General features: G+C 39.1%; 1 protein-coding gene across 1 annotated transcript in view; it reads right to left on the reverse strand.

The window, feature by feature from the left end:
- Window positions 1-9,645: 9,645 nt before the first annotated feature.
- The window catches only part of LOC139744453 (lateral signaling target protein 2 homolog), a 35,502-nt gene continuing 26,158 nt past the window's right edge, over window positions 9,646-18,989 (reverse strand). The window contains exons 6-11 of the mRNA XM_071654889.1: window positions 17,805-17,996; window positions 15,931-17,412; window positions 14,732-14,883; window positions 13,949-14,272; window positions 12,466-12,569; window positions 9,646-10,749 (exon numbers count right to left, since the gene is read on the reverse strand). Of these exons, the coding sequence (XP_071510990.1) occupies window positions 10,633-10,749; window positions 12,466-12,569; window positions 13,949-14,272; window positions 14,732-14,883; window positions 15,931-17,412; window positions 17,805-17,996 (2,371 nt within the window). The 3' untranslated portion in view covers window positions 9,646-10,632. The remainder of the gene's footprint in view (window positions 10,750-12,465; window positions 12,570-13,948; window positions 14,273-14,731; window positions 14,884-15,930; window positions 17,413-17,804; window positions 17,997-18,989) is intronic.

The following is an 18,989-nucleotide window of genomic DNA, read 5'->3' on the forward strand; positions in this document are numbered from 1 at the left end:
TACATGTTCCTACCTTACCTTTTTGTAACCTCGCAGGAATATTAGTCTTAAACTCAGCTGTATCTATTTATCAGGTACTTGAGAGAAGAAGTAGCTTATTTGATTATTAGGTGATCCATGAGTATCCCAGATCACCTTTTGATTCTGTACAAATTTTTATTTGTTTTCTTTCTTTCTGTATGAATCTTGTGTAAATGTTTCCTCCAAAATTTCAGTTGCAAATTTCATGAAACTTATGACCCATGTCTCAAGGATGGAAAATCTTGAATCTCAATGTGATCAGTCAACTGTGATGTCATTATGACATAATTTTTAGAATGAACATTACTATCTGTATCTCCATTTCTAAACATTATTTTGCGATGAAACTTGTCAGATACATATTTCATGTAATTATCTATACAATGTTTTCAATATAACCATGACGCACACATCAAATTTCAAAAGGCTCCAATTGAGCTAAAATTCATTTTACATACATTTCAGACCATTTCCAGCATTTTGAAATTGAGCGAGTGCGCACGTCCGTGCTGCATTGTCTGTGCGTATTTGTGCGTCAGGGAAGGCAAAAATGATTTCTTTTTTTTGCATGGAATCAGTTTCTGATTTCATTGAGAATATTTTCATCAAATTTCAAGTCTATCTCACTTGATAAGAAGTCAGAAAGGCCCATCAAAATTGAAGTTCTGTGTGTGCTTCAGTGGTGATACATACACTGCAAATGTTCGGGGAAAAAATGCACTTTTTAGATATGTTGTAGCTTGTTAGAATAGACAGTGACCTCCACATTTTGTTACATATTCTGAAAGCTGATGGGTTGCAGATGTCAATGTATGGGTCTTCAAGTCCGGCAAATGATTTTAAGTTATCAAATTCCTGTGTAAACTAAAAAAATAAAAAAATATGGAATTTTTTTTCATGACATCATCAGGCTTCAAATTTATTCAAGCATATCCCACTTTTCCTTGCTATATTTGTACCCAAATTTCAGTATACTGTCCAATTTATATTAACAGTTTTTGTCCCCACCGAACGAGTTCGAGCAGGGGACTATGAAACGGGCTCCGTACGTGTGTGTGTCCGTGTGTCCGTCCGTCCGTCCGTCCGTCCGTGTGTCCGTCCGTCCGTGTGTCCGTGTGTGCGTCCGTGTGTGATCAAAATCTTCAATTTGCTACTTCTCTGTCATTTATGAGCCAATTTTGATTCTGTTTGCTTTATATGATAGCACTACATGGGAGCTTTGAAACTTCTACACAGAATTTCAGTCGTGACCTTTGACCTTGACCTTTGACCTATATTGTACATTTTGCTACAAAATGCTACTCCTTCGCCATTTCTAACCCGATTTCGATTCCGTTTGCTTTATATGATGGCACTAGGTGAGGGCTTCAAAACTTCTACACAGAATTTTGACCTTTGACTTCTTTGACCTTTGACCTTGATTTTTGACCTATATTGTACATTTTGCTACAAAATGCTACTCCTTCGCCATTTCTAACCCGATTTCGATTCCGTTTGCTTTATGTGATGGCACTAGGTGAGGGCTTCAAAACTTCTACACAGAATTTTGACCTTTGCCTTCTTTGACCTTTGACCTTGATTTTTGAGCTATATTGTACATTTTGCTACAAAATGCTACTCCTTCGCCATTTCTATCCGATTTCGATTCCGTTTGCTTTATGTGATGGCACTAGGTGAGGGCTTCAAAACCTCTACACAGAATTTTGACCTTTGCCTTCTTTGACCTTTGACCTTGATTTTTTACCTGTATTGTACGTTTTGCTACAAAATGCTACTCCTTCGCCATTTCTAACCCGATTTCGATTCCGTTTGCTTTATGTGATGGCACTAGGTGAGGGCTTCAAAACTTCTACACAGAATTTTGACCTTTGCCTTCTTTGACCTTTGACCTTGATTTTTGACCTATATTGTACATTGCCTACAAAATGCTACTCCTTCGCCATTTCTAACCCGATTTCGATTCCGTTTGCTTTATGTGATGGCACTAGGTGAGGGCTTCAAAACTTTACACAGAATTTTGACCTTTGCCTTCTTTGACCTTTGACCTTGATTTTTGACCTGTATTGTACATTTTGCTATAAAATGCTACTCCTTCGCCATTTCTAACCCAATTTCGATTCCGTTTGCTTTATGTGATGGCACTAGGTGAGGGCTTCAAAACTTTTACACAGAATTTTGACCTTTGACTTCTTTGACCTTTGACCTTGATTTTTTACCTATATTGCACATTTTGCTACAAAATGCCACTTCCGGCGGGGACATATATTACGCACCGCGTAATTTCTACTTTTTCTTGTTCAATTTGATGATGTCATTGTGGAAAAAAAAAATTATTGAAGTTACTCTTGTAAAATTTGACCATGTTATTTATTATCTCTGTAGCAGTCCATTTTTTGCAAAATGCCAATTAGCATGACTTTATTAATTAAGCACTAGCTGAATGTTTATCCTTGGCTGGATTTCTCTCAGATTTTGATATGTTGTAGTTGACACTTTGGGCTATTGTTGTGTAGCCATCAATTGTTGATTAGGTGTCGCAATCATATCTAAACGTGTGCTTGAATTTGAAACTCATGCTTCAATTTATAATACTGAGTTTTTGTGCAATACACATCTTGTATGGGCAAAGCATGTAGCTCCTATTCCCCAATATGCTAAGTTTGAATCCCAATTCTTTGATGAACATCCAAAAAAATGCATTTCCAATTGCCCCCAATCAATCTTTCAATCTTGACAAAGTTTTAAGTCTAGCATTTGTTTTTTGTTTTGTTTGTTTGTTTGTTTGTTTGTTTGTTGGTTTTTTTGGGGGGGTCATCAATAAAATTTTGGCAAACAAGTAAAGTAGGGAGCCACTTGACAGTACAGCTGTATGTTTTTTAGTTGTAACTTTGTAGAGGACAAAAGATGGCAAATTACAATTTCAGGAATGGTGAATGAGAGTAGAGGTATGTAGGGAAGGATACTTTCATGAAATGAGATAAATTGATTGTTCAAAGCCACAAGTTGGATTCATTGAAGTCCACTTTGTCTTTAAAGTGATTGTCGACTCAAGATTTATCATCTTGATGAGAAAGCTAACCATCAATGATACAAATTTCATTGTAGATCTCAAACATTTTTGTGACCAATGCAAGACATGTCTGTACATCAAATATCCCTTCCTTGTGCCCTCTTTAATACTGTCCGATGATGTCAACTGATAATTCACTCAAATAATTTGCCCAAGAGATTGAACTTTATACGAGATGCTCATGTGGGCCATTGCCTACTCATGCAAACTTCTATCCTTTCCAAGAATATTCTGTAATGCTCTCACATGGCACTCACTAATGCTCGGATATATCCTCATTCCTTGCTGCGAGATAGTGGTTCTGACTCTCCAAAGGGGGATGAGGATATGGGATATGGGCGAATGTGCTCTTAGGTGTTGAAGGCAAATTGAAAGTGCTGGGAAACCTCTTGAGGTACTGCAACAGTTTCCCTTCACTTTGCTTTCATTTTAAGCAAAACTTCAACCATATCGAACATTTCAAGATGGAGTTTATTTAAATCACCCACAAACCAAAAATTTGTTGGTAATTAAATGTGAAGAAAATTGAGTCAATGAAATGAAAAATAGAGCCAAAAATACATTGTCTCAGAGAGCAATTGTTATGTCGATTATAGTATTTATTTACATGGTCTGTAATCCTGACTAATGAATCATGTGCCACATTTTTTTTTCCCCAAGCGAAATTTTTGTTGCCAACTGTATCAGTGCTATGGTATGCATGCTATGGTATGCATGGTACGTGTATATGATATGTTCCCATTTGCCTGTTAAAGACGGATAGTGCATTATACAATCACTGTGCCTGGTAGAACTGTTCAAGCCCTTCGTTTTAACCTTGAACATGCAAATATCTGAGGAAAAATAATATTTGAAAAAAAGTATGAAGCTGTTAAATTGTCACACTCATGACTCCTAAGTATTGGCATAACTGTTTTTGAATGACATGTGTATTTCTTCCCCTCTCCTCTCTACTCTTCTCTTATATATATGTGCATACATGTATATATGATTTTTTTTTTTTAAAGGTAAAAGAAGATTAAGCACCAGCAATTAATATATTTACCCTGATATTCAAATATTATGAGGTTCATTTTAGTTGTAATCTGTGTGATAATGTACACCTGCCACTGCACAGTGCTCTATAGAGCACTTTGTGCAATAGAAACTTGCCAAAACCTACTGCCATAGCAACCACAGTTCCTCTTCTAGGATTCTATTTGTTGCAATATCAGATGAAATTGCAGCGAATTCATATATGAAGGTAGCAGGGTATTTACATGATTGCCTTGTCAGTGGCGACCACACCAAACTGAAATCTATTAAGCCAACATGTTGTCCTGGTCATCGAGGGACAGGAGACATTGACATTTATATGCCCCAGACAGTGTGCTATGAAGTGGTAAAATGATACAGGAAGTTGTCTGTATTTCCTCAGGTGATTAGAATGGATGCTTGAAAGTCCGTTGTGGTAATCTAATCAATGTCCAGTTTGGCATTGCAGCAATACGGTCAACCCCACTGATATTTCTCAAGCGTGGTCAAAGGTTAGCATGTGTTGTACGGTAGGAGGAGGAATTTTGGCTGTAAGTTTAACTGGATTACTTCTAGACAAGACGCGGATGAGACGAGAATCATTCAGAGTGAAGCAAAGATCATGTCACTTTAGAAGTCATTTTTATTGCAACAAATTGCTGTTGGTAATACAGTTGAAGACAGGCAATGAAAAGACAACAGAGTAAGCCCACAAAACTCATCAAAAGAAATTTCAGAAGAACGAAATGACTTCAAATAGTGGTCAGCCTACCCATACATGACACACAAGTTTACAAGCCAGTTTACAACTTATATATTATGTACATATAGGCTATTTATCGTACATGCAATGTAATGTAGCTCTTTATTTACTTTCATGAATCAAGAACAGACAGTGCGACATACAAAGCTTTGATTTCAAAGACGACGATGACGAGAACTTGACCATTCTATGTGTGCCAATGTGCACTAAAATAGTGGGCAGTAATCATGGTTATTTCATTTTATCTATCATGTGAATAACTAATTTTTAGTCATTTTGAAATATAATTTTGTTGCCAGCAACAGAACTTGCATTAAATTTTATTATGTGCTTATTCATTTCCACTGTGCTATTACTGTCTGTGCAAATAGGTGCTGTCAATACCTTTAATTGAAATTCATGATTTGTGTGACAACAGTGCCCAAACTCCATTGTGGAGATAACATTTTCATTACATCACAACTGATCGTTACATTCTCACACAAACATAATTTTATTCAATCCACTTTTTCCCCCAAGTATGCTGTAAGAATTACACTCACATCAACAATGCTGTTCTGGTGTTGAAGCCACCATACTTCCTCTTTCTTCACCCAATCATCACACTTCAGCATTTTCCCACTTAGCCGTCAGTGGATAGTTCAGCAAATGAGTGTAATGCTGACAAACCTTGTGTGGCTGCGAGGATGACAACAGCTGCCAAAATATGACAAAGGCCTACATAGAGCCATTATTGGGCTGCTCATTACATACAGACAGACCCAACATCAACACACTATTTGTACGTACCGGTAACTCTCTCATGACCAATTACTTTAAGATACCATTGACAGCGCATGCTATAAAAGTTACCTACGGCACTGACAGACTTAGGCTGAAACTTTGTGCAATATTGTATACTCTTATAGTACTTTACAGGTTTGAGAGGTCTTGCATTGTAATACATAATAGTTTTACGAGTAGATCCTTGGCATCTAATTAGTGAAGTCAGAAGACTGACAAAGCCTACAGTTACTCATTCACCAGTAAATGTATCTACTTCACAAGATTTCTTGCCCAACATTGGATCTCTGAAAGAGAGAAATTCAACTTGAATTTTAAATTTACTTATGTCGATCATTAATTAAAATATTCAGAAAATACAATGAAACAGACAATCTCCACAGATGGTTGGATGGAAAATACTGAAATGATATGATCACAGTTTTTTTTTTTTTTCTCCTTATCATTCATTTGAATCAGAATAATTACGATGGATGACAGATTCACACTAAATTGCATCTTGGCACTTTCTGGTTCAGAGTGAAGTAATACTAGCTGTTGGTGAAGTGACATGATTTCATATTGATTGACTGGAAAACAGGGTTGTCACAATGTGAAGCTTTGAAAGATGAAGTCTTGATCAAATGAATGGATTACAGTAGATGTGCTGGTAAAGGCAAATCCCTTTGTTTTGGAAGTAGCTTAGATTGCAGGAAACAAAGAAGATTTCTATCACACAGTAAAAAATGATACACAACTTAACAAAACATGATTGGTTTCTGTCCACTCACATTTTCATCTGTGGATTTTATAATTCTCTTAAACCTAGTGTCCTAAAAGTAAGACGTCCCAAACATTCTGATATGGTGGGAACGATTCTTACACAATACTGCGTGTCGAACCACGCTGAGGCTGCTAGATTCCCCTCTTGCGCAAATGTGCTGGTGTTAATACAAGGGTCTATGGTACAGTCATTCACCGGTAGAAACAGGTAATGCTCTATTATCGATCAGACAGTTGCTACTAAGATTAAATTCTTCACTGTTTATTTCTATTTTCCAATAGAATGGTTTGGAAAATGTTATCTATGGACTATACACATCTGAGCTTGGATTTTTGTGAGGGCAACAAAACTTTAAACCTTGAAACTTCAATTCTACGATAAAGCAGACACTCTTTTATTAAAGACTCTTTTCCTTGGGAAACATGATTGATGCTTTACCCAATTAACAGTTACAAAAATGAGTGAATATACACTGGCTGCATGACAATTTGCTCTCACACAATATAACAAAATAGATATCTGAATACATTTGGTGGAGAACATACAGGAGATATGAGTTGTTTTTTTTCATGATCAAAACATTTCACATAGGATATTTACAAATGACTTGAGCATCAAAATGAAGTGAACCACAATACAAGTGTTTTGATTTTTTTTTTTAGATTTCATTATCAGATGCATATCATAAGATTCATATTCATTCAATAATCGCCCATAAACATCCTGAATACATTTGTTTACCAGTTTTCTTTCATTTACATTATACGGTACTATGTCAGCAAACTAATAGACTAATGCGGATGATAAACAAACCTCTTTGGGACATTAACTGGTTACTATTTTTCTGCTCTAAAATTCTACGTTTTCAGCATGATGGCAACTTCTACAAAGGTGCATTTCTGCAGGTAGCAGCCACTTTTACCAAATTCACCTACAGATTTTCTTGGAATTGGTGTGTTTACGTTTTCAGCCATACTCAGCAAATTCTGTGTAGCACACTTGCTGTATCATAACTCTTTAGAACACACACTACATCCCTCAGCACTACATGACCCCCCCCCCCCCAAAAAAAAAAGAGGAAAATAACAATGTTGTTAGCAATATTTCAGTTCTTCTCTGCATTCCTTGAATGGGATAACACAGCCATCTGATATGACATGGTAAAACATGCTACAAGAACTACTCTGCTACAGCCTATAGTCTCTCACTCACGTGAGGCTTTGAAATAAATACGAAAAGCAACAATGCTTCCAGCACCCTTGGGCCAGCATTGACCAAAAAAAAAAGAAAAGAAAATCGCTGAAGAATATTATGCTTCTGAGCCTTATTCAACTACTTCTACTGCTTCACGTACCAGTCCCCTTGGAAATATTCTGAAAGTAAAGTTTGTTTGTTTTTTGTTGTCTTTTTTTTTTTTTTTAAAGAAGAAGAAATTCTCTAAGAGGTTTCAGCCAGCAATGCATTTGAAACTGATCACTACTGCCTGATAACAAAAAGAAAAAAAAATCTCACCAACTCTGATCAAATACACGACTGCAGTTAGAGAATTCAAGGTAAATTTCCCCACTCGTTGCATTGACTACACACATAGGCTACATCATATTAACCCGTTGAGGATGAGTCCCGAGTACACTCGGGCAGGGGTCTATGGGAAATGAGTGTTGTAGCAAAATCAGCCTGTCCTCAACAGGTTGACCAGGCCGGTATTATGGGAATCACTGGAGCGTTTGGTCCCAAAGTTGTTTGGCATATCAAATGAAAAAAAGAAAGCCGTGCTTGTGGCCAGTGACTCCTACAGTAACTACAGTCTTTCTGACACACCATGATTTCTAAAAATATGACAACTGTATACACGAAAAACAAAAACACAAAAGACAGTTTAAGAGGATTTAACTATTGAGTAGGTATCTGACAACATACATGTATGAAGGATACACAATTACAATATCACTATGAGCACAATTGAGAGCAATAGCGTATATCACCTCACACATAATCTGTCACCGACGGGCTATTGTCGCAGTTATAATATTTGTGAACAGCAAATACATCATGCTACAATTCTGATAGGTGTCAAATGCACTGTGATCTTTGAGACGAAGCATCACACATATTGTCAGTTATTCCTGTTTAAATACGCTTCCAAAGCACACATGCCGTTTATTTGTGCGCCCATATCTTCCTTTCTTCTTTTTTAAGTCCGAGAAGGAATGCAGTTATTGATTTTTTTTTTCATGGTTCCACAAGCATGATTTGTCAATATGAACTTAGCCCGACCCAGGCAATGTTCAGGTTCAAAGATTCCAGAAGTTTTGTATCGCAGTATGCACAAATCAAACACCAGGGCATTCATTCACAAAGGTCATTCAAATCCATGGTTTACATTTCAGTCCATGGACTAAAATAAGTTCAAGATGGGCGTACCTTTCACATGCAGTTATCTGCATGGGTCCATTAGTGAAAGTCTGTTGATGTATGTCATACGTCGAGAGTGTATTTACGCAGTCAAAATTTGCATAATTCATGGACTAAATTTTGAAACACCTCAGTGAATTTGGGCCTGGGGGTAAACTGATGGAATAAGAACGGATCATCATACACCTCTAGAAGAAATCACCGATGTGTCAAACTGTTCGTTTAGTACCTCTGGTATCTATCAGTCATCAAGCTAGCTCTCAATCAATTAATCAATCAATCACTGAAAACAAGTGCTCCATAGTTCAGTCAAACAGTCAGTGGACTACAGAACTTGATACTCCTCAGCTTTGGTTATCTATCACACACAGATGAGAGTAAACTCAGTGTCAAATGACAAATTAATCATCTGCCATTCTTTACCACAAATATCCTAGGTAGATGACCTGGTCTTAAAATGATGAAATAGTTTAGATGTTGTTGACTGCTCTCTTTGTGGAATAAAAATGTTCTATTTATAGGTGTCCTTCTGACATGCCAAATGGGATGTGATCAACCAAAATATTTCCCTCAGTATTGAGTCCTGTCTTGGCATGTTCAGACCAGGACCTGTGAGATACACCACGGGACGTTTGCATCCGTGACAAGTCACACATACACTTGGGCTCTTCTGCCTCTTGCACAACACTGCTGTGACAAGGCAATATCCAGAACTCCCACTCTCCATCACTTCTGCCACAGAATGCAGTACTGTGTAGTTACCTTAACTCTCTACCTTCAAGCCAAACATCATTGGGGGGGGGGGGGGGGGGGGGGTACTCTCAAAAATAGGAGCATCCTAACATTACACAGCTTGCCAAGTCTTTCTTGTGTCCTGGTTATGCTGATATTAAAGACAACACACACTTTTCTCTCTTTTTTTTTTTTTTTATCCATTCTAGAGAAGACTAAAAGATGCCCCAAGCAAAGTTAAAATTATGTGAATACAAAATTAAGAGACAGTGTTATTCATCAGTACCTGACAAAAAAAAAAAAAAAAAACAGAGTTTCACCAAAACTTTGACACTCACACTACTGGTGATGCTGTCCAATACTTTTTGATGAACATGCTTAAGGGGAATTAACAGGTCACTGAAAAAAAAAGTTCTACAACCTTTTCGAGATACAGCGCAATTCTTGCTGGGATGGCCATAATGAGGAAGACTGACACTGTACCTCTAGAAGGGATTCCTGTCCATGTCTCTGAAAGACTGTCCTTGATGAGCGCAACAAGACCTGCAGAGTCTGACATCTACGGGACTCTACCACGTACATTTTGGACAGCAGAACTTGATAGATGCAATGCCAGTTTAGATGAAAGCACATTGCCAATTTGGAAGAGGCAGTGTACAAACTCGAGTGTAGAATGCATGGGATTTGGCATCATTTCAAACCAATCCTCTACAAATGTAAACTACCCTCTGTGCAAATTGGACGTACTATACAAAGACAGATTTAATTTGGTTTCTGTCTCTGTGCTCTACAAAGCACATCACATTACATACTTCTCACTTACTGGCCAAACTTAAAGAAGCTCTTAATTAGCGTGTGACCTGTTCATTCTTGAAGCTGTCTTTCTTAAGCTTTGGTATCATTTTGTTTTTGATCAATGTCATGCATTGCTCTGCTTATAAATTGCACCTACTTACTGCATACACACATACAGCTGATGGTTCTTCCATTTAAAGTAGTTCTGGCATTACAAGGTATGCGTTCGGTCTTGTGGACGTGTCCAGTATTCCGAGTTGCTTCAAAGAGTCGCTATCAATGCTGAAATGGAGTCACGTGAAACATGTAGCACCTATTACAAACACGGACCGGTTTCATCTGGCCGTAGCGGGGCAAGGGGACCGAGTTAGCTGAGCATCGGGCACAGAATATCTGTGTGCATTAAAAAAGAAACAAAATTTGACATGACACACATCGCATCACTTATATTTCACTTATTTGATAAGTGGTGAAATGTACACTGTATGTTATTAATAGGACATAAACCCTTGCATCTGAAATCAGAAGGGCTCAGAAAGTCCAGAGAGCCAGAAAGTCTTCTAAGATTTAAGCACAAAATAAAAATGAAACAATTCATTTTCATGAAATCAAAAGTTTACTTCTTCAAAAGTAGGTAGATTTATAAGCAATGTTCCAAATATCAGGTAAAATAGCGCCCTTGTGATTGATTTTTAACAGTTTACTGAAAATGAATATACAGTAATCTAAAATTGACACTATAATGTCAAGGAGATCAAGCTCTACAATGTGACACCAATAACTCAATACCTCCTCCCCCCCCCCCCCCTCAAAAAAAAAAAAAAATGCCAAAAAAACCCTCCTGGTTCTCATCCAACGACAGTGCACTTATGCCCCTGAGGGCCATATCTTCCTAGGATGGGTCTATACCTCTTGTTTTATAGGACTCCTTTCAATTCAATATCCCATCCACACACACAAGGAGAAATAAACAGCTATAATTACCCACTTTTCACAAAACTTCCATCTGTATATACTTATGAAAGTTAAGCAAAATATCATAGCAAAGCAAGTTTAGGTTTTGAAAGCAAAGTCATCATGACAAAGTGCCGACATTGCTATTACTGCTTACAGTTATTGCTATAAATATGCATGCACGTGAGGTATGAACAAGGCCTGTCATATATTGATTAAAAGCAATAAACATATCAATTGAATTTCAGATACTCATGCCTACTACTGAACAGCCAGAACATATGATGCCTGATACTGTAAAAGTGCTTTTTTTTTGCGGTGGTTGTATTTTCGCGCTTTGAGGTTGAACCGCGAATTTAACATCACGCGAAAATGTTTTGAAAAGTCACGCGAAATTAACCACGCAAGGAAATGTTTTAAACTCGCCGCTTGTTACAACGCTAATGCGCACATGCACACACGAAGATTCCACGCATTCATAGGTACAAGCACATTATAAAGTACTCGAGAGACAGGATTTCAGGTAAGCCTGCATTTAATTTTAATTTCTATTTAATAAATAAAAGAATAATTAGATTATAGTTTGGGTTTTCATGTGCAAAATAAACAGTTTTGCCGACAGAATTCACAGATTTTGCCGACCGCGAATTTAAACACATGCGAAAAAGTCGGCACCATTGGAAACCGCAAAAGTATCTGTACGCGAAAGAAACCACTTTTACGGTATTGGTTTTGATGACTGATCTATTTGGGTTAGGCTTGTAAATATGAAGAGATAATCAACAGACAATGGCAATGACAATTGAAAGATTACTGAATGACTTTATGTGGATTTGTTATAAAAGTTAGGAAATACAGAACAGGAGACAATAAAATGACAAATAAAAAGAAAGATTACAAGAGATATACAGAGAAATGGACAGACAGACAGACTGATAGACAGAAAGATGGATAGATATATGGATAGATAGATAGATGGATGGATGGATAGACAGATAGAAAGATAGGCAGATGGATAAATAGAAAAATAGAGAAAAAAAGAAAGAGAGATAATCAGGTAAGGTTGGGACGTCCACAGATATTTTGCCTCATTTAGCCAAGGTTTGGCATTGGCATTGGCTCAAGGAATTGTGGGTTAGCTTGTTGCCGCATTACCTGACCACAATTTCTACAGTGATGCTTTCTCCTGATGACAGTGAAGGCCGAGCGGCACGCCATGCACTCATCGCTGGCTTCGTCGGGAATCCACATCGGTGGGTCTACAGCAATGTGAACACGTGACATGTCATGCAACCAGCCAAAGGCCGTGAAGTTTAGGTGAGAATTGCTTCCCTTTAAAGAGCGTGACAGTCGTGAGTCATCCCTTGCTTGTAAATAATGTCAGGATTTTTTTGTTTTCTCTCTCTCTCTCTCTTTTGTGGCCTTGATTGGTGGTTATTGATGATGAAAACATGCTTCATATCAAAGGTGGTTCAAAATCATGCATGTTCAATATGATACTTCTGATTGTTCACTTGAATAAATGGTCAATTAAAGGGAAACAAAAGAAATTCAACTTTTTTTCTTTTATCCATGTCTTTTCATGTCAATACTTTGAGGGTTACATTGTCTGAAATGGCATGAGTTTATCAAATATGTGAAAAATTTGAAATGAAGTTGAGATGAATATAACTGTAATTTAATTGACTGAAGATAACATATCATGCATTTACATATCTTTATATCTGATAATAAGAGCATGGGCCTCATGAATGAAATAATCTCTGTCACAAAAATAAAACAAGAAATGCCATGGTAACATAAAAAGGCATAAATGCATAATTAGAATGGGTATTAAAATCTTACTGCGTATGTTTTAAAACAATATATGAAAAACAATACAACATCCTTCAAAAGTGTCTGTGTCAAGTGTGTCAATACTTCTAAAGCACTTTCCCTACTCTCCAGGTGTCAGGGTACAGTTGCTTTTTTTTCTTCTGTCTTTTAAAGGGACTGTACAGTACTGGTTGAGGTAGGGATTCATGTTTTGAACATTCCTAAGTGAGATAATGAAAAGCCTCTTATGAAATATGCAAGAGCATGTAAATTTAAGAAGGATTCAAAGTTTATTTGATGAAAATTGGTTTTCAAATGGCTGAGATATCCAAAAAAGTGCTAATAATAAAAGGCGACATGCCCCAACTTTGTTAGTATCTCTTTGTTTCACTTTGTTTTTGGATATCTCAGCCATTTCAAAATCGATTTTCATCAAATAAACTTTTCATACCCTTTAGAATTGCATGCTCTTTGACATCCCCCGAGAGTGGTTTCTGAATATCTCGCAAAATGTTAAACGCTAAATCTTCACCTCGACCAGAACTGTACACACCCTTTAAGCTTGTATGGGAACACCAAACAAGGAGATATCAACCTCATAGAAAAAAAAAAAGAATAATAATACATATCTTCAAATACGAGTATTTCTTTTCCTCCACAATCAGTGCATTTTGGTGGCAAAGCACTGCAAATCTTTTGATGTTGAAGGAGTTGCATTACTTTCAAACAGGTGACACAGAAGCATGAATGAAAGAAGACCCCCCCCAAAAAAAAAAAAAAAACTCTTAAAGGATGTGCATGACAAAGGGACATGTGTTCTCACCATCAATGGTGGATCTCCTACTCCTGTGGGAAGAGTTGCTCCTATGTCTGCGTCTCTCGCGCCCCTCCCCCATCAACTCTCTGCTGCCCTCTCCTGCCCAGTTCCTGTGAGTGCTGCCGCTGCCACCGCTGCTGCTCCCAGCCGCCCCGTGGGGCAGCGACGCAAGCGAGCTGCTGGTGGCGGCGGGGTTGGCGTGGGCCGGTGTGGCAGCGGGGAAGACGTTGTCGTCAGCGGCGAGGGGATTGCACGCCGTGACCTCAAAGACAGTCTTGAGGATGCTACGAAGGTCACTGGCAAAGTTGGTCTGCAGCTGATCGGCCACACCTGAATAGCCCGCAACAAGGAAAAACATCATGTTTTCCCTATATTCACCTTTTCAATGTAAATACTGAGCTGACCACTGTCACTGAAACTTGTAATGGCAATCAATATTGACGGCAATCATTTATCACAGAACTTTCAATCTCATACGTTAACCTCAAAGTAGTAAACAAATTGACTGAAGTAAATTTTACTGTTCCAATGACAATTACAAGTTGGGTTTCTAATCGTCCACATACACGTCAAAAAGGAAATGATGACAGTTCTCAGAAGAATCCTAGGTGGTGCTCTTCAACAATCATAAACACATAATTTTCTACCTTTTCTTCCAACTTAGTGAACTTCTATCAATATATCTGTGGTTGATGTATTTACTATCATATCAAGCAACAGCACCAATAATAATTCTAGAGGTAACAGTTCTGGGAGGTAATGGTCCCTGCACCTAACACTGGGTCTTACCTGCTATACAGACAAACAGGCGGTGTACAAGATCACTTGAACTTCTGAACTGTGACCTGACCTGTTGCCTAGCGGCCAACTCTGCAGCCTGGATGGCCATGGTGATCTCCTGTTCATCGTTGCTCTCGGAAATCAGCGAGTTTGTCTCACTACTGTCATACATGAAGATGAAAGCACAAACCATATTTCTTTAATAGGAATATGAGAATCACTTCTGTGCATTACAGATGTTACTTGTCAAAAATGTTGAGATACTTGCTAAGGTTCTTCTATAATCACTTGATAGTTTCGCTATCATTAAAGGACAAGTCCACCTTCATATACATAATGATTGAGAGAATGCAGCAATATTAGTAGCACACATCAGTGAAAGTTTGAGGAAAATTGGACAATCCGTTCAAAAGTTACGAATATTTTAAGCATATGCACAGTCACTGCTGGAAGAGGAGACTACTACAGTGTATGATGTCACATGCGTACAACTATATAAGGAAAATAAAAGGAGAATTTCACAAAACTTTACTTTTTGAATAAAGTGCACATTTCTTTGACTTGCTACTGACGTATCTTAAGGGTAATATTATTCCTCCTGCGTTCTGAAAGAGAGAAGTCGAGTGTTCTTTTGTTATGCGACAAAAATGGAAATATGTTGAATTTTCTTTATTCTTTCTTTATACCGTTGTATTCACGTGACATCACAAGCTATAGTAGTCTTTTCATCCAGCCGTGACTGAGCAGAAACTTCAAAAATTCATAACTTTTTAACGGATTGTCCGATTTTGCTCAAACTCTCACTGATGTGTTCTACTAATATTGCTGCATTCACTCAACCCACATGTCTATGAAGGTGAACTTGTCCTTTAAAGTGATGTTATAACCTGCTTGGATATCCAATTCCTCACCATCCCTCATCACCCCTCCCTCCCCCCCACAAAAAAAAAAAAAAAGATGTACACTTTATTATTCCATACGAAGTACTTCTTGTCAACAGATATCTGCAGCACATTTCTGTCATTTCTGTGGCTTAAGAGATTGCTTGTTGAACATGTTGCTATGGTCAATTTCGAGAATTCAGGCAAATATATATAAATTCTTTCATAAAAATAAGGCATGCAATAGCACCACCTTCAGAATGTCTAAAACTTAGTAATGAATCCAGTAAAATGAAGCTATGGGTAAATAAATATCAAGGGGCCTACCTATCATCAGACTCCCACTTGTAGTCCGTGTCCCTGTCTTCAAACTCTGACCCAGACGAACAGCAAGATGAGCAGGAAGAAGTGGAGGAGGACAGGTCGCTGGACTCTTCTCCATCAGACCCTGACGTTGGCGGTTGTCGTACGATACCCCTGCTTCCGGTCACCCTGTTGATTGCGCTGGAAGGGTGGTCTCTGGAATGGGAGGTCTGCGAGTGGCTCCCCAATAGGGAGAACCTGAAGCTTGGTTCACTGCGGGAAGGCCTCACTGTCCCCTGCTGGGGGATGCCGGTCTCATCGTCGGCATGTCTGGAGGACTGGTCTAGTGACAGACTGGAGTCGCTGTGTCTGTTGGGGGCTAAGGTCTCATGCCGATCGGGCTGGTTGCCCTCGCCCACTATCTTGTGCACCGTGTTTCCGACGGTGCCGGTGGTATTGAGCTCCGTGCTGGGCTTACCCTTGCCGAACATGGGGAAGTTTGACCTGAAGTCCATGGTGATCCGCGAGGCATTGCTTGGAATGGCACTTTTCAGAGGATTAACCTCCTTGGCAGACATGGGCACGATGAGTTCATGGCCCTGATCATCCACTAGCACTCTTCCCTCACTCATCTCGCTCAGCAGCTGCTGTGAAGGGGTGAATGACCCTTGTCTTGGACTCACATAGGGCGTGGTGTCGTCATGGGAACCCGTCTCAGAATCATCACGGTATGGTTCATATGAACTCATCTCCTGGATGTACAACTCCATCAGGTCTCCATTCGGGGCCGATCCCAACCCACTGTCCTCTCGTCTCAGAACCTGCGCATCGGTCGTTGACAGCACAGCCACTCTGTCGGGAGACAGGGATGAGTTATCTGAAGCAGCTCTTTCCCTCATGGCACCCCGTTTGACACGCCTCTTACCCAGCTGGGGGGATGAGTCCATGCTCCTTGATGTTGGGCTTCCCCCCTGAAAGTGTCCGCTGTCTTCCAAGCTCAGATCACTGGGCTGACTGGAGTGGCGCCTTTTCTGGACACACTCCCTTGACCCCGTGGCAGAGCCTTCCAGGGAGTCTGGACTCATTTGTGGGGAGAAGGCAAACCCATCTTTCTTGGCACATTTCTTTATCTGGATCGCTGTGCTCTGGGTGTAGCCGTCATTCACCATACCAGGAATGTTCACATTGTTGACATTATCCAGAGAGCCCTGGTTGCTGTGGGTGCTGCATTTTCTCCGCACGCTACTGTCGAGACATGGTCTACTCTCGGGAGTTAGCGATTGGCCACTACTACAAATCCTGTCACTCTCTGTTTCACAACTGCTACAGGGTGACAGATTGCACGATTCAGTGTCATTGCTCCCTCCGTCTATGGAGGTCAAAGGTCTGTCGCGGAATGATAGCTGGTTCAGCTGTCGCTCAATGTCTTCCCATGATTCCTCTGAGCTGCATAGCGCCCTCTCTAGAAGGTGGACTTCTTCTGAAGAAAGTGTCTCCAACAACTCCCTGCAAAACAAGTTTATTATGTAGAGGTCTTCAATATCTTTAACTAATGGATAGATTACACAAATTTTGCCTTAAAAGCAACAAATTAATTCAAATTGGATTTGGATAAGTATGCAATGTGTTATAGATCTATTGCTAAACATATCAATCAAAGTATTGTTTGTCACTGTTGCTGATGCATCAGGGAGATAAAGATCTTACATGCAAGTATTTCTGCAAATTTATGATGACAAATATTGTGACTACTTCAATCGCTATGAAATCTCTGAATAGCAGAAAACATGACAGAGTCAATAACGGATACTTGCGAATTGAGGTGTATCAAAGTCGAGACTAATTTGTCACGAACTAGAAGGCTGAACACTGACTGGGGTGGCAGGAGGAGAACTCACCGTATCTTGATCAGCAGATTCTGGAATGGTCGGAAGAGTTCTGAGATGTGAGCCGAGGGCTTCATCATGTTGAGGGGGCCGTCGGGGTAGATGACGAGGCCGCTGACGATGGCAAGCCGTGGGATGGTGAACATGAGCCCTGGGTCGTAGTCGTCAATCTGGTCTTGGCTTAGGAGCTTGTTGGCCAGAGCCCTGAGGAATAATGAGCAAGTCAGACACTTTCTAAACACCAGGTAGGACTTAGATAAAGAGTTCTTAAAACACATCCAATAGTTGTACTTACCATCAACCATCCTTATGAACTTATTTCGCAATTTGCCTGGCACGACTGTCGTGTCACTTTTCTTCTTTCCTACTAAATACAGTTGTACAGAAGGATGAGTAATGCAATCGCCACCAGATATATCTGCCACATTTTGATACGCGAAAAAGGACAGACTTGTAAATGAATGCCAGTTCTGAAACAACATAATGTTAATTTTGCTCACGTTATGTGTACTACACTATGCACAGATTAATAGTTAATCAGACCAAAGTGTTGCTTTGATTTATCGAATGGAATAACTCACACACACACTGGTACGCAAACTCCCCCCATCCCATAAATCAAATTTTTGATGTACTTGTGGAAATGACGATGTGTAATAATGTCCAGAAAGTGAAAACTATGCTGACAACAACACTGTCAACTGCTTGCAGGATGCAAGCGTAATAACATAAAGTTAACTTCAATTCCTTAAAAAAAGCACACACACATACACACAACCCATTTTGAGTCCATTTTACAGTCTGTCAGGAGAGAGGTTATAATACAGCAAAATAATAAAATTTATTCCGAGTGATTGATCATGCGCACATCTGCAAACATTTTGGAATGTGTAGTGTAAATAAACAAACTCTGATAACAATTTGAAGAATGTGCTCCAGATCAATGCACTTTGCAACCTGTAAAATCCTGAACTGGGCACATATGCAGGACTTGTCACTATGAGAATGATTATCCTGTACTTGTGACAGAGTCTGAGAGAAAAACTATCCATACGGTTGCAAAATTGTGAGACATGTTTTTCAACAATGCTTTCTTGTAGAGACAACACATGCAAGCATATTTCCTGAAATTCTGTTGTCATTTTGGAATGCTCAGTTCAAGCAAACTTCTTATCCTGTGGTTTCTTCAAAAAAAGA

This window comes from Diadema antillarum, unplaced genomic scaffold, assembly GCF_040938485.1.
Source record: "Diadema antillarum isolate AM-2024a unplaced genomic scaffold, OU_Dant_1.0 seq00001176_RagTag, whole genome shotgun sequence".
Classification (NCBI taxonomy): Eukaryota; Metazoa; Echinodermata; class Echinoidea; order Diadematoida; family Diadematidae; genus Diadema; species Diadema antillarum.